At 43.7% G+C, this 16,760-nt stretch overlaps 1 protein-coding gene across 4 annotated transcripts in view; it reads left to right on the top strand.

Moving 5' to 3' along the window:
* The window catches only part of LOC129818718 (exportin-7), a 36,794-nt gene that overhangs the window by 13,754 nt on the left and 6,280 nt on the right, over positions 1-16,760 (top strand). For all 4 annotated transcript variants that reach the window (XM_055874884.1, XM_055874883.1, XM_055874887.1 and 1 more), the window contains exons 16-26: positions 3,034-3,107; positions 3,185-3,265; positions 3,358-3,421; positions 3,521-3,629; positions 3,718-3,913; positions 4,162-4,269; positions 13,799-13,881; positions 13,998-14,212; positions 14,333-14,471; positions 16,118-16,182; positions 16,278-16,370. In XM_055874884.1, coding sequence (XP_055730859.1) covers positions 3,034-3,107; positions 3,185-3,265; positions 3,358-3,421; positions 3,521-3,629; positions 3,718-3,913; positions 4,162-4,269; positions 13,799-13,881; positions 13,998-14,212; positions 14,333-14,471; positions 16,118-16,182; positions 16,278-16,370 — 1,227 coding nt within the window. The remainder of the gene's footprint in view (positions 1-3,033; positions 3,108-3,184; positions 3,266-3,357; positions 3,422-3,520; positions 3,630-3,717; positions 3,914-4,161; positions 4,270-13,798; positions 13,882-13,997; positions 14,213-14,332; positions 14,472-16,117; positions 16,183-16,277; positions 16,371-16,760) is intronic.

The following is a 16,760-nucleotide window of genomic DNA, read 5'->3' as shown; positions in this document are numbered from 1 at the left end:
TCTAATGGATTTCTGCCAGAAGTCAGAGCTCTGGATGAGTTATATGTACAGCTACCATTTTGTTTTCCTTTGCTTCTTACTAGCGATTTATTTTATTATTAATTTTATATATACACAATTTCTCTTGTAAATGGCGAACTTTCACCAAAAATGATATTCGGTAGCTACTAGCCATTATTGTATAACTTTATAAGCTGGATTTTCCTGTCTTTGCAATTATTTTATGTTCGTTTTCGCTTGTTAGCATTTAGCTAACAGCATCTGTTCGCTGTTTGTTTGTGCTAAATTTGTTAGCATTCTGGTAATAGATGCTCAATGGGCTTTTCTTGCGTTTTTAGAACCCCCTTGTGTGCTATGCCAGTAATAATACCATCCCGGGATGAGAGAAGGACGATATGAAAATCTGGATAGCGCCCAAGCCTAGACAATACAGTTTATCCTATCCCATTAAATGTCTGACTAACTCTGTTAATCTCTCTCCTCTCTCCCTCTCTCCCTCCCTCCCTCTCTTAGACTGTTACTAGTGAGAGTTATGTGTTATATTTTAACTAGCAGCTCTTTTTTCCCAGACTCCATTGTCTGTGGGTGTGTTAGAGCAGACACAGCCTTTCTACAATACAACTTGGGCTGACTGACTGTGTTTTCTTTGTGCTGGGCAGAGGCTGCAAAATGTGAACAGCCCAGATAAGTGGCGACAGTAGAGAGAGCAGCCCCCCCCCCCCCCCCCCCCCCCCGCGCTACATGTCTGGTGTTATAGTAATCCTCTCCTACCCCTTCCTAGTGACATGGTCAGTGTTACTGCTAACATGGCTAACCAGAGAGAGCCCAATGGAAGTGGGGTGGAGGCAGGGGATTTCTAGAATAATTTGAGGGCTCTGGAATGTCTGATATTTCAGGGTGTGTATGTGTGAGATGGACCGTATGAGTCTGACCTGTCAGATTAAAGAACAATAAAGACCAGCAGATGATACATACCCCTCTATGATACCCCTCACTCTAATCTCCCCCTCCCTCCCGCTACTTAGGCAAATCACCCTCAGCTCTGCTTAATTTAACACTCAACCACACACACACACACTACCTCACATTTTCATTTGACATTTTAAACATTTAGTGACTTAGTTAAAGATTTCATCTTAAGATAGCTAGGTTGGACAACCGCACAGTGCATTCGGAAAGTAATCAGACCCCTTCCCCTTTTCCACATTTTGTTACGTTACAGCCTTATTCTAAAATTGATTAAATAAAAACATTTCCTCATCAATCTACACACACTACCCCATAATGACAAAACAGAAATACCTTATTTACATAAGTCTTAAGAACTTGCTATGAGACTGGAAATTGAGCTCCGGTGCATCCTGTTTCCATTCATCATTTTTGAGATGTTTCTACAACTTGATTGGAGTCCACCTGTGGCAAAGTCAATTGATTGGACATTATTTGGAAAGGCACACATGTCTATATAAGGTCCCACAGTTGACAGTGCATGTCAGAGCAAAAACCAAGCCATGAGGTTAAATGGATAGTCCATAGAGCTCCGAGACAGGATTGTGTCGAGGCACAGATGTGGGGAAGGGTACCAAAAAATGTCTGCAGCATTGAAGGTTTTCAAGAACACTCTGGCCTTCATCATAGTTAAATGGAAGAAGTTTGGAACCACCTCTTCCTAAAGCTAGCCGCCCAGCCAGACTGAGCAATCGGGGAGAAGGGCGTTGGTCAGGGAGGTGACCAAGATCCCGTTGGTCACTCTGACAGAGCTCCAGAGTTCCTCTGTGGAGATGGGAGAACCTTCCAGAAGGACAACCAACTCTGCAGCACTCCACCAATAAGGCCTTTATGGTAGAGTGGCCAGACGGAAGCCACTCCTCAGTTAATGGTACATGACAGCCCACTTGGAGTTTGCTAAAAGGCATCTAAAGAACTCTGACCATGAGAAACAAGATTCTCTGGTCTGATGAAACCAAGATTGAACTCTTTGGCCTGAATGCCAAGCGTCATGTCTGGAGGAAACCTGCTCCCGTCCCTACGGTGAAACATGGTGGTGGAAGCATTATGCTACAGGGATGTTTTTCAGCGACAGGGACTGGGAGACTAGTCAGGATCAAGGGAAAGATGAACGGAGCAAAGTAAAGAGACATCGATGAAAACCTGCTTCCGGACAAGTCTCTGAATCTTGAGTGGCCCAGACTTGAATCTGATCGAACATCTCTGGAGAGACCTGAAAATAGCTGTGCAGCAACCCTCCCCATCCAACTTGACAGCACTTATGAGGATCTGCAGCGAAGAATGGGAGCAATCCCCAAGCTGATAAGGTAAAAATCTGTTCTGCCCCTGAACAAGGCAGTTAACCCACTGTTCCTAAGCTGTCATTGAAAATAAGAATTTGTTCTTAACTTACTTGCCTAGTTAAATAAAGGTAAAATAAATGTTAAAAATACCCAAGAAGACTCGAGGCTGTAATAGCTGCCGAAGGTGCTTCAACAACGTACTAAGTAAAGGGTCTGCATACTTATGAAAATTTAATATTATTGTTTTATTTGATATACATTAGTAAAAATGTCAACCTGTTTTTGCTTTGCCATTATGGGGTATTGTGTGCAGATTAAGGGGGGAAAAACATGTAAATCCATTTTAGAACAAGGCTGTAACGTAACGATTTGGAAAAAGGGAATGGGGTCTGAATACTTTCCGTATGCACTTTCTCATTAATAGTACATTTTTCCTAAATAAAGTAGTTTACTATCAGCAAAGTCAGAGCTAGTAAGTGGGGAAAAAGGTAAAGTGCGCATGTTCGTTCACAAAAGTCTTTTTGCTCACACACACACTAATATACGTCCAGCTGTGGTGGAATGTACGGCCGTGCTGGGGAGAGCAGAGTTGATGTGTGTGTTGTCTTCAACCCTGTGGAGATGTATGGCTGGTGTCACGCTGCTAGCAGATGATTCTATCCTAGTTCTCTCCTACTCTGTAGCTGCTGTCTCTCTAGGGGGTGTTCCAATGGTTAATGATGTGTATCTGTGTGTGTCCCAGCTGTACCGGCGCCTGTCAGAGGTTCTGGGGCTAAATGATGAGACCATGGTACTCAGCGTCTTCATCGGAAAAATGTGAGTTTACTGTGGTATTGGTACTGGTACTGGTACTATGAAGTAACGATTGATTGATTTACCATTTGTGATTGCAGCATCACCAATCTGAAGTACTGGGGCCAGTGTGAACCGATCACCTCCAAGACACTTCAGTTACTCAACGACCTTTCCATAGGATATCCTTTACCGTGTGTGTGAAAGGGGGGGGGGGGGGTCGTTTCTGTTAAATTCCAGCTCCTGTGTTGTCTCCTTGACGGTGTGTCTGTACGTACAGCAGTGTGAGGAAGTTGGTGAAACTCAGCGCTGTTCAGTTCATGCTGAACAACCACACAGTAAGAACCCTTACCCTGACCCCTAATGCCTGAAACTCAATTTATGCTTTTTGATCCAGTTATTTTTCCGTAATGCCCTTTGCTTTTCTCCTATGTCAGAGCGAGCACTTCTCCTTCCTGGGCGTGAACAACCAATCAAACCTCAGCGACATGAGATGCCGCACCACATTCTACACCGCGCTGGGACGTCTGCTGATGGTCGACCTAGGTAGACACACACACACCTATCTACACAATTATCAGTAATATTTCTTATTTGGATAACTTTTCATTCTTTCACCTTTTCGTGTGTGTAGGTGAGGATGAGGACCAGTTTGAACAGTTCATGCTACCCCTGACGGCAGCGTTTGAAGCGGTTGCTCAGATGTTCAGCACCAACACGTTCAACGAGCAGGAGGCCAAGAGGACGTTGGTGGGGCTGGTCAGAGACCTGAGAGGTATCGCCTTTGCCTTCAATGCCAAGACCAGCTTCATGATGCTCTTCGACTGGATGTATCCTTCACTGACTCCAGACCTCTATACACCCTCAATCCTGTCCTCTAACCTGACCTGTAACCCCTGACCTTTACTGACCAGGGTTTAGGAGGTTGCAAGGTTACGGAATGCATTGTCTAGAAGGAATATGACTGTCAGAATAGGGAATCACTGTAGCAGCGTAGTTGTGATTGGCAAAGTGGTGTCCTTTACTAGAAGCAGGGAGTGTAATTCTTTGACAGTTTTGTCTTTAACTCCTCCCCCAGCTACCCAGCCTACATGCCCATTCTGCAGAGAGCAATAGAACTCTGGTACCACGTACCAGCATGCACCACTCCTGTCCTAAAGCTCATGGCTGAGCTCGTCCACAACAGGTACACAAACATGCACACTCCTCTAGCCCTGATTTTCCGACCAAGTGCCTCCCCGATTCCCGAGGGTGGAAAAAATTATGGCAACTGGAACAAATATGTACAATTTCGATGTCGCACTAATGCGGAAATACAAAATATGCAATGCTACCAGAACCCTGACACTTCTCCCTCGACCTATAACCCTATGTTGGGGTAAAAGCTGGAATCCTTAATGGTGAAACTGCCATGTCCATTTGTGATATGACAATGAAGTTTCTGCAGATAAAGAACACTGTTTATTCCCCTCTGACATCATTGCATGTGCAATAGAACAGCGGTGTACTGCAATTTCTTTTTTATCACGATGCTTGACTCTCCCCAACTCTGCATCGTCAACAAAACAATAACGGCCACAGGGGCGAAGTGGGGCAGTTTTCCCTACTGAGGATTCCATCTTTAACGCCGGTTTCCTGATCTAGCACCTTCCCGATTCCCGCATAATTTTTTATATATATATATATATATAGGAACTCTGGAACAATAATATAGATTTTCTAGAGTTAGAAAATGTTATGTCACACTAATGCAAAAATACTAAACGTGCAACGCTAGAAGCCTACCTTATTTAGGATACTCAACACAAAGTCCCCAATAGAAAACGTCTACATGGCGTCTATGACATGCACTGCTACACGCAACCTCTCGACGCGGTCACGGTAGGTCATTCACATCCAAACTTTTCCCTCTACAGTTTTTTCATTCAAAGAACTCCCAAACTTCAGCTGTGTTGCACTACAGAGGCTCAAAAATATAAACTGCAGCTGCTAACAAAACGCTTATACATTGTGTCTGCAAAAGTGCTCAAGGAAATAGACATTCGCAAAAATGTTTTATGTTACACTAACAAAAGCGATAGGTCAGATTCACTGGGAATTGACCGAAAGCTGTCCATGGTGCTGATTCTGGTTCTAAATTAACCTATTAAAACTCATGGGCAATTAGTAAAGCTTAAACCAAGTTTATTCAACCATTGGGTCAATACAGCTGCATAAGACAAACATATTCACACAAGCACTCATATGGGGTGGCATGTAGCCTAGTGGTTAGAGCGTTGGACTAGTAACCGAAAGGTTGCCAGATCGAATCCCCGAGCTGACAAGGTAAAAATCTGTCGTTCTGCCCCTGAACAAGGCAGTTCAGTTAACCCACTGTTCCTAGGCCGTCATTGAAAATAAAAATGTGTTCTTAACTGACTTGCCTAGTTAAATAAAGATACCCCCCAAAAATGTTTTTGTCTTTCTCCTATGCTTCGTCTCCTCCTACGCATCTGAACAGCCAATGCATCTCTGTTGCTAGATAGAACCATAATGATATCTGTTCTTCCTCACTTCATCTGACCTCTACCTCGAAGTGCTCACTCCTCCCCAACTCACGCATGTCATGTTGACTCGTACCAGAATGTGTGTCTCTTCCTCCCATATAGTCCCTAATGGCTAACAATAACGCATACGGACAGAATTTAAACGTTATACATTCCCCTCTCTCCCTCAGGGACATGAATAAGTATATTTCATATTTTCAGAACCCAACAGTACTATTTGACGCTGTTTGCTTGTCTGTCACCGTGAACATACAGTTGAAGTCGGAAGTTTACATACACTTAGGTTGGAGTCCTTAAAACTCGTTTTTCAACCACTCCACAAATTTCTTGTTAACAAACTATAGTTTTGGCAAGTCGGTTAGGACATCTACTTTGTGCATGACACAAGTAATTTTTCCAACCATTTAAAGAGATTATTTAGCCTATAATTCACTGTATCACAATTCCAGTGGGTCAGAAGTTTACATACACGAAGTTGACTGTGCCTTTAAACAGCTTGGAAAATTCCAGAAAATTGTCATGGCTTTAGAAGCTTCTGATAGGCCAATTGACATCATTTGATTCAATTGGAGGTGTACATGTGGATGTATTTCAAGGCCTACCTTCAAACTCAGTGCCTCATTTACTTGACGTCATGGGGAAATCAAAAGAAATCAGCCAAGACCTCAGAAAAAAAATTGGTTCATCCTTGGGAGCAATTTCCAAACGCCTGAAGGTACCACGTTCATCTGTACAAACAATAGTACGCAAGTATAAACACCATGGGACCATGCAGCCGTCATACCGCTCAGGAACGAGACGCGTTCTGTCTCCTAGAGATGAATGTACTTTGGTGCGAAAAAAATCAATCCCAGAAGGACCTTGTGAAGATGCTGGAGGAAACAGGTACAAACATATCTATATCCACAGTAAAACGAGTCCTATATTGACATAACCTTGAAGGCCGCTCACCAAGGAGGAAGCCACTGCTCCAAAACTCGCCATAAAAAAGCCAGACTACGGTTTGCAACTGTACATGGGGACAAAGATCATACTTTTTGGAGAAATGTCCTCTGGTCTAATGAAACAAAAATAGAACTGTTTGGCCAAAATGACCATTGTTATGTTTGGAGAAAAAAGGGGGAGGTTTGGAGAAAAAAGGGGGAGGCTTGCAAACCCAAGAACACCATCCCAACCGTGAAGCACGGGGGTGGCAACATGTTGTGGGGGTGCTTTGCAGTAGGAGGGACTGCTGCACTTCACAAAATAGATGGCATGATGAGAAGGAATGTTATGTGGATATATTGAAGCAACATCTCAAGAGATCAGTCAGGAAGTTAAAGCTTGGTCGCAAATGGGTCTTCCAAATGGACAATGACCCCAAGCACACTTCCAAAGTTGTGGCAAAATGGCTTAAGGACAACAAAGTCAAGGTATTGTAGTGGCCATCACAAAGCCCTGACCTCAATCCCATAGAAAATTTGTGGGCAGAACTGGAAAAAGTGTGTGTGAGCAAGGAGGCCTACAAACCTGACTCGGTTACACCAGCTCTTTCAAGAGGAATGGGCCAAAATTCGCCCAACTTATTGTGGGAAGCTTGTGGAAGGCTACCTGAAATGTTTGACCCAAGTTAAACATTTGAAAGGCAATGCTACCAAATACTAATTGAGAGTATGTTAACTTCTGACCCACTGGGAATGTGATGAAAGAAATAAAAGCTGAAATAAATCATTATTCTGACATTTCACATTCTTAAAATAAAGTGGTGATCCTAACTGACCTGGGAATTGTGATTCAGTGAAATAGTAAGTCTGTAAACAATTGTTGGAAAAATTGTCATGCACAAAGTCGATGTCCTAAACGACTTGCCAAAACTATAGTTAGTTATCAAGATATTTGGAGTGGTTGAAAAACGAGTTTTAATGACTCCAACGTAAACTTCCGACTTCAACTGTATGTTGTGGACACCTGCTCGTTGAACTTCTCATTCCAATATCATGGGCATTATTATGGTGTTGGCCCCCCCTATGCTGCTCCACTTTTGCAGGCCAGTCGTGTTCTTCCAGAACAATCGGGACAAACCATTTCTGTATGGACCTCGCTTTGTGCACGGAGGCATTGTCATGCTGAAACAGGAAAGGGCCTTCCTCAAACTGTTGCCACAAAGTTGGAAGCACAGAATCGTCTAGAATGTCATTGTATGCTGTAGCGTTGAGATTTCCCGTCACTGGAACTAAGGGCCCTAGCCCGGACCATGAAACAGCCCCAGACCATTTTTCGTCCACCAAACTTTACAGTTAGCACTATGCATTGAGGCAGGTAGCGTTCTCCTGACATCCTCCAAACCCAGATTTGTCTGTCGGACTGCCAGATGGTGAAGCGTGATTCATCACTACGGAGAACGCGTTTCCAATGCTCCAGAGTCCAATGGCGGCGAGCTTTACACCACACCAGCCGATGCTTGGCATTGCACATGGTGATCTTCTCGGCCATGGAAACCCATTTCGTGAATCTCCAGACAGTTCTTGTGCTGACGTTTCTTCCTGAGATAGTTTGGAACTCTGAAGTGAGGGTTGCAACCGAGGACCAACGATTTTCACGTGCTACGAGCTTCAGTACTCGCCGGTCCCGTTCTTGCTTGTGTGGCCTACCACTTTGCGGCTGAGCTGTTGCTGATGCTCGGTTCCACTTCACAATAACAGCACTTGCAGTTGACCGTGGCAGCTCTGACAGGGCAGAGATTTGATGACCATCCTATGATGGTGCCATGTTGGAAGTCACTGAGCTCTTCAATAAGGTCATTCTACTGCCAATGTTTGTCGATGGAGATTGCATGGCTATGTGCTCAATTCTATACACCTGTCAGCAACGGGTGTGGCTGAACTAGCTGAATTCACAAATCTTGAAGGTGTGTCCACATACTCTTGTATATATACAGTGGGGCAAAAAAGTATTTAGTCAGCCACCAATTGGGCAAGTTCTCCCACTTAAAAAGATGAGAGAGGCCTGTAATTTTCATCATAGGTACACTTCAACTATGACAGACAAAATGAGAAGAAAAAAATCCAGAAAATCACATTGTAGGATTTTTAATGAATTTATTTGCAAATTATGGTGGAAAATAAACTTTTGTTATTGACCAAATACTTATCTCAATACTTTTATATATCCTTTGTTGGCAATGACAGAGGTCAAACGTTTTCTGTAAGTCTTCACAAGGTTTTGACACACTGTTGCTGGTATATTGGCCCATTCCTCCATGCAGAAATCCCTCTAGAGCAGTGATGTTTTGGGGCCGTTGCTGGGCAACACGGACTTTCAACTCCCTCCAAAGATTTTCTATGGGGTTGAGATCTGGAGACTGGCTAGGCCACTCTAGGACCTTGAAATGCTTCTTACGAAGCCACTCCTTCGTTGCCCGGGCGGTGTGTTTGGGATCATTGTCATGCTGAAAGATCCAGCCACGTTTCATCTTCAATGCCCTTGCTGATGGAAGGAGGTTTTCACTCAATCTCACGATACATGGCCCCATTCATTCTTTCCTTTACACGGATCAGTCGTCCTGGTCCCTTTGCAGAAAAACAGCCCCAAAGCATGATGTTTCCACCCCCCATGCTTGACAGTAGGTATGGTGTTCTTTGGATGCAACTCAGCATTCTTTGTCCGCCAAACACGACGAGTTGAGTTTTTACCAAAAAGTTTTATTTTGGTTTCATCTGACCATATGACATTCTCCCAATCTTCTTCTTCATCCAAATGCTCTCTAGCAAACTTCAGACGGGCCTGGACATGTACTGGCTTACGCAGGGGGACACATCTGGCACTGCAGGATTTGAGTCCCTGGCGGCGTAGTGTGTTACTGATGGTAGGCTTTGTTACTTTGGTCCCAGCTCTCTGCAGGTCATTCACTAGGTCCCCCCGAGCCCCAGATCGAGGGAGATTATCAGTGGTCTTGTATGTCTTCCATTTCCTAATAATTGCTCCCACAGTTGATTTCTTCAAACCAAGCTGCTTACTTATTGCAGAATCAGTCTTCCAAGCCTGGTGCAGGTCTACAATTTTGTTTCTGGTGTCCTTTGACAGCTCTTTGGTCTTTTTTATTTATTTATTTAACCAGGTAGGCAAATTTGAGAACCCGTTCTCATTTACAATTGCGACCTGGCCAAGATAAAGCAAAGCAGTTCGGCACATACAACAACACATAGTTACACATGGAGTAAAACAAACATACAGTCAATAATACAGTGAAAAATAAGTCTATATACAATATGAGCAAGTGAGGTGAGATAAGGGAGGTGAAGGCAAACAAAATATATATACACTGCTCAAAAAAATAAAGGGAACACTTAAACAACACAATGTAACTCCAAGTCAATCACACTTCTGTGAAATCAAACTGTCCACTTAGGAAGCAACACTGATTGACAATAAATTTCACATGCTGTTGTGCAAATGGAATAGACAAAAGGTGGAAATTATAGGCAATTAGCAAGACACCCCCCAAAACAGGAGTGATTCTGCAGGTGGTGACCACAGACCACTTCTCAGTTCCTATGCTTCCTGGCTGATGTTTTGGTCACTTTTGAATGCTGGCGGTGCTCTCACTCTAGTGGTAGCATGAGACGGAGTCTACAACCCACACAAGTGGCTCAGGTAGTGCAGTTCATCCAGGATGGCACATCAATGCGAACTGTGGCAAAAAGGTTTGCTGTGTCTGTCAGCGTAGTGTCCAGAGCATGGAGGCGCTACCAGGAGACAGGCCAGTACATCAGGAGACGTGGAGGAGGCCGTAGGAGGGCAACAACCCAGCAGCAGGACCGGTACCTCCGCCTTAGTGCAAGGAGGTGCACTGCCAGAGCCCTGCAAAATGACCTCCAGCAGGCCACAAATGTGCATGTGTCAGCATATGGTCTCACAAGGGGTCTGAGGATCTCATCTCGGTACCTAATGGCAGTCAGGCTACCTCTGGCGAGCACATGGAGGGCTGTGCGGCCCCACAAAGAAATGCCACCCCACACCATGACTGACCCATCGCCAAACCGGTCATGCTGGAGGATGTTGCAGGCAGCAGAACGTTCTCCACGGCGTCTCCAGACTCTGTCGCGTCTGTCACATGTGCTCATGTGCTCAGTGTGAACCTGCTTTCATCTGTGAAGAGCACAGGGCGCCAGTGGCGAATTTGCCAATCTTGGTGTTCTCTGGCAAATGCCAAACGTCCTGCACGGTGTTGGGCTGTAAGCACAACCCCCAACTGTGGATGTCGGGCCCTCATACCACCCTCATGGAGTCTGTTTCTGACCGTTTGAGCAGACACATGCACATTTGTGGCCTGCTGGAGGTCATTTTGCAGGGCTCTGGCAGTGCACCTCCTTGCACTAAGGCGGAGGTACCGGTCTTGCTGCTGGGTTGTTGCCCTCCTACGGCCTCCTCCACGTCTCCTGATGTACTGGCCTGTCTCCTGGTAGCGCCTGCATGCTCTGGACACTACGCTGACAGACACAGCAAACCTTTTTGCCACAGTTCGCATTGATGTGCCATCCTGGATGAATTGCACTACCTGAGCCACTTGTGTGGGTTGTAGACTCTGTCTTATGCTACCACTAGAGTGAGAGCACCACCAGCATTCAAAAGTGACCAAAACATCAGCCAGGAAGCATAGGAACTGAAAAGTGGTCTGTGGTCACCACCTGCAGAATCACTCCTGTTTTGGGGGGTGTCTTGCTAATTGCCTATAATTTCCACCTTTTGTCTCTGCCATTTGCACAACAGTATGTGAAATTTATTGTCAATCAGTGTTGCTTCCTAAGTGGACAGTTTGATTTCACAAAAGTGTGATTGACTTGGAGTTACATTGTGTTGTTTAAGTGTTCCCTTTATTTTTTTGAGCAGTGTATATATATATATAAATAAATAAAAATATAAAAAGGCCATGGTGGTGAAGTAAATACAATATAGCAAGTAAAAAAACACTGGAATGGTTGGTTTGCAGTGGAAGAAGGTGCAAAGTAGAGATAGAAATAATGGGGTGCAAAGGAGCAAAATAAATAAATACAGTAGGTAAAGAGGTAGTTGTTTGGGCTAAATTATAGATGGGCTATGTACAGGTGCAGTAATCTATGAGCTGCTCTGACAGCTAGTGAGGGAGATAAGTGTTTCCAGTTTCAGAGATTTTTGTAGTTCGTTCCAGTCATTGGCAGCAGAGAACTGGAAGGAGAGGCGGCCAAAGGAAGAATTGGTTTTGGGGGTGACCAGAGAGATATACCTGCTGGAGCGCGTGCTACGGGTGGGCGTTGCTATGGTGACCAGCGAGCTGAGATAAGGGGGGACTTTACCTAGCAGGGTCTTGTAGATGACCTGGAGCCAGTGGGTTTGGCGACGAGTGTGAAGCGAGGGCCAGCCAACGAGAGCGTACAGGTCGCAGTGGTGGGTAGTATATGGGGCTTTGGTGACAAAACGGATGGCACTGTGATAGACTGCATCCAATTTATTGAGTAGGGTTTTGGAGGCTATTTTGTAAATGACATCACCGAAGTCGAGGATTGGTAGGATGGTCAGTTTTACAAGGGTATGTTTGGCAGCATGAGTGAAGGATGCTTTGTTGCGGAATAGGAAGCCGATTCTAGATTTAACTTTGGATTGGAGATGCTTGATGTGAGTCTGGAAGGAGAGTTTACAGTCTAACCAGACACCTAGGTATTTGTAGTTGTCCACATATTCTAAGTCAGAGCTGTCCAGAGTAGTGATGTTGGACAGGCGGGCAGGTGCAGGCAGCGATCGGTTGAAGAGCATGCATTTAGTTTTACTTGTATTTAAGAGCAATTGGAGGCCACGGAAGGAGAGTTGTATGGCATTGAAGCTCGCCCCTAGGGTTGTTAACACAGTGTCAAAAGAAGGGCCAGAAGTATACAGAATAGTGTCGTCTGCGTAGAGGTGGATCAGAGACTCACCAGCAGCAAGAGCGACATCATTGATGTATACAGAGAAGAGAGTCGGTCCAAGAATTGAACCCTGTGGCACCCCCATAGAGACTGCCAGAGGTCCGGAAAACAGACCCTCCGATTTGACACACTGAACTCGATCAGAGAAGTAGTTGGTGAACCAGGCGAGGCAATCATTAGAGAAACCAAGGCTGTCGAGTCTGCCGATGAGGATGTGGTGATTGACAGAGTCAAAAGCCTTGGCCAGGTCAATGAATATGGCTGCACAGTACTGTTTCCTATCGATAGCGGTTAAGATATCGTTTATGACCTTGAGCGTGGCTGAGGTGCACCCATAGTGGAGTTTGGAGTGTGATTTTTTTGAGGTTGTGGACAGGTGTCTTTTATACTGATAACAAGTTCAAACAGGTGCCATTAATACAGGTAACGAGTGGAGGACAGAGGAGCCTCTTAAATAAGAAGTTACAGGTCTGTGAGAGCCAGAAATCTTGCTTGTTTGTAGGTGACCAAATACTTATTTTCCACCATAATTTGCAAATAAATTCATTAAAAATCCTACAATGTGATTTTGTGGATTTTTTCTCTCTCATTTTGTCTGTCATAGTTGAAGTGTACCTATGATGAAAATTACAGGCCTCCTCTTTTTTTAAGTGGGAGAACTTGCACAATTGGTGGCTGACTAAATACCTTTTTGCCCCACTGTATGTGTGTATATATATATATATATATGGTGTATCTAATGCTGCGCTAAACAAAGTCACTACATAACTCGCTTATCATAGTATATACAGTCAGAATCTTCCCAATTGCCCTGATAGCCAGGCAGCTGCTCTTAAAGGGGAGAGGAGAGAGGATACAAGCTGGGTGACATCTTTCTGTCGACGGTAAAATTACCATAATTTTCACTAGCTGTAATAACCTAAAATTATTTGACTATTTGGCCAACAGTGCTTCATAGGCCTACATTAGAACTATAAGCTACAGCAACTAAATAGTAGGATGACTTTGAAAGAACTTTGAGTTGATTCAATTGCAACATACAACAAGAAACCGCTAGATTCCTCCATGTTTTTCTCAGTTTACGGTGGTAAATTGTCCATTTTCCCCTGCTGGTATTATATGCTTTTAGATACCATTTCAGGTTTGAACTAGAATCTCGGAATATCCGGGAAAGTCTTGCAATATTCTTGGGGTGGAAAATTGTTAGATTTTTCTGGAAAATAGGAATCCCTAATTCTGTGTTTGTTTCCAGGTCACAGAGGTTACAGTTTGACGTGTCGTCGCCCAACGGAATCCTGCTGTTCAGAGAAACCAGCAAGATGATCACCACCTATGGTAAAACATTTAAGTGTCTTATTGCAACAGTTGCTGTTCACTGGAGCATTTTGATTGGTTGGTCAGCCACACAATTTTATGTTCATTTCCTTGGTTCTCCCTCTCCCCTTCTCCAGGTAATCGTATCCTGACCATCGGGGAGGTGCCTAAGGACCAGGTGTACAGTGTGAAGCTGAAGGGTGTCAGTGTGTGCTTCTCTATGCTGAAGGCTGTGCTTTCTGGGAACTATGTCAATTTCGGGGTGTTCCGTCTCTATGGAGATGACGCACTGGACAACGCACTACAAACCTTCATCAAACTGCTGCTGTCCATACCACACAGCGACCTGCTGGTAGATGCATACATACACACAGGGATCTATTTCTCTGAACATTGTAAATATACAATCTGACAGTTCCAGCACACTTGCACCAACTCTCCTTCTCTCTCCTGTCTGCATCCCTCCCTCTAGGACTATCCCAAGTTGAGCCAGTCGTTCTACAGTCTGTTGGAGGTGTTGACTCAGGATCACATGAACTTCATTGCTTCTCTAGAGCCGCATGTCGTCATGTACATACTGTCATCTATCTCCGAGGGACTCACTGCACTGGGTAATATATATATACACACTGCACCACACTGCACTGGGTAATATATACAGTTGAAGTCGGAAGTTTACATACACCTTAGCCAAATATATTTAAATTCAGTTTTTCACAATTCCTGACATTTTAATCCTAGTAAAAAAATCCCTGTTTTAGGTCAGTTTGTATCACCACTTTGTTTTAAGAATGTGAAATGTCAGAATAATAGAGTGATTTATTTCAGCTTTTATTTCTTTCATCACATTCCCAGAGGGTCAGAAGTTTACATACACTCAATTAGTATTCTGTAGCATTGCCTTTAAATTGTTTAACTTGGGTCAAACGTTTCGGATAGCCTTCCACAAGCTTCCCACAATAAGTTGGGTGAATTTTGGACCATTCCTCCTGACAGAGCTGGTGTAACTGAGTCAGGTTTGTAGGCCTCCTTGCTCGCATACGCTTTTTCAGTTCTGCCCACAAATTTTCTATGGGATTGAGGTCAGGGCTTTGTGATGGCCACTCCAATACCTTGACTGTGTTGTCCTTAAGCCATTTTGCCACGACTTTGGAAGTATGCTTGGGGTCATTGTCCATTTGGAAGACCCATTTGCGACTAAGCTTTAACTTCCTGACTGATGTCTTGAGATGCTCCAATATATCCACATCATTTTCCTGCGTCATCATGCCATCTATTTTGTGAAGTGCAGCAGTCCCTCCTGCAGCAAAGCACCCCCACAACATGATGCTGCCACCCCCTTGCTTCACGGTTGGGATGGTGTTCTTCTGCTTGCAAGCCTCCCCCTTTTTCCTCCAAACAAAACAATGGTCATTATGGCCAAACAGTTCTATTTTTGTTTCATCAGACCAGAGGACATTTCTCCAAAAAAGTATGATCTTTGTCTCCCCAAAAAACGTAGTCTGGCTTTTTTATGGCAGTTTTGGAGCAGTGGCTTTTTCCTTTGTGAGCGGCCTTTCAGGTTATGTCGATATAGGACTTGTTTTACTGTGGATATAGATACGTTTGTGCCTGTTTCCTCCAGCATCTTCACAAGGTCCTTTGCTGTTGTTCTGGGATTGATTTGCACTTTTCGCACCAAAGTATGCTCATCTCTAGGAGACAGAACGCGTCTCCTTCCTGAGCGGTATGATGGCTGCGTGGTCCCATGGTGTTTATACTTGCGTACTATTGTTTGTACAGATGAACGTGGTACCTTCAGGCGTTTGGAAATTGCTCCCAAGGATGAACCAGACTTGTGGAGGTCTACAATTTTATTTTTTTGATGTCTTGGCTGATTTATTTTGATTTTCCCATGATGTCAAGCAAAGAGGCACTGAGTTTGAAGGTAGGCCTTGAAATGCATCCACAGGTACACCTCCAATTGACTCAGATGATGTCAATTAGCCTATCAGAAGCTTCTAAAGCCATGGCATCATTTTCTGTAATTTTCCAAGCTGTTTAAAGTCAGTCAACTTAGTGTATGTAAACTTCTGACCCACTGGAATTGTGATGCAGTGAAATAATCTGTCTGTAAACAATTGTTGGAAAAATTATGTGTCATGCACAAAGTAGATGTCCTAACCGACTTGCCAAAATTATGGTTTAACAAGAAATTTGTGGAGTGGTTGAAAAACGATGTGTGACTAACGTGTTTGCGTGTGTGTTTTTGTTATAGATACCATGGTGTGTACTGGGTGTTGTTCCAGTCTGGACCACATCGTCACCTACCTGTTCAAACAGGTAACAACTGCCTCCATGTAGATCTATTTATATGATCTTATACCTGTACTGTATTGATATGAATGTAAATCAAATGTATTGTTATTTCTATTCAGCTGTCTCGCTCCACTAAGAAACGACCTGCAGCTATGGCAACAGATGACCGCTTCCTACACATCATGCAGCAACACCCAGAGATGATCCAACAGGTACAAACACACATGATATCTGTTTTTTATTTTGAATACATTTACAAAAATGTCAAAGAACCGATTTTTGCCTTGTCATTATGGGGTATTGTATGTAGATTCAAATAGATTCCATTTAGGAATAACAATATTTTGGGGAATTCCAGGGGTCTGAATACTTTCCGAATGCACTGTAAGTAGGCCAGTTGTAAAATAAATATCATTAGCCTATAGTACAGGCCCTCACCTTTTGTTGGTAGGCCTAAATGCTGCAATATAGGCTGTTCAAAACTTTTGTGAAGGTTTAAACCAGTTTCTTTAAATATGTATTTTTTTCATTCTGTTGAGCTATTTTCTTTGGCTAAATTAAGTTCTAACTTTAATGTTGTGTTTGCAGCAGTATAATGGAAT

The sequence above is a fragment of the Salvelinus fontinalis genome, chromosome 21 (genome assembly GCF_029448725.1).
Source record: "Salvelinus fontinalis isolate EN_2023a chromosome 21, ASM2944872v1, whole genome shotgun sequence".
Classification (NCBI taxonomy): domain Eukaryota; kingdom Metazoa; phylum Chordata; class Actinopteri; order Salmoniformes; family Salmonidae; genus Salvelinus; species Salvelinus fontinalis.
This window is presented reverse-complemented; position numbering and strand designations above follow the sequence as displayed.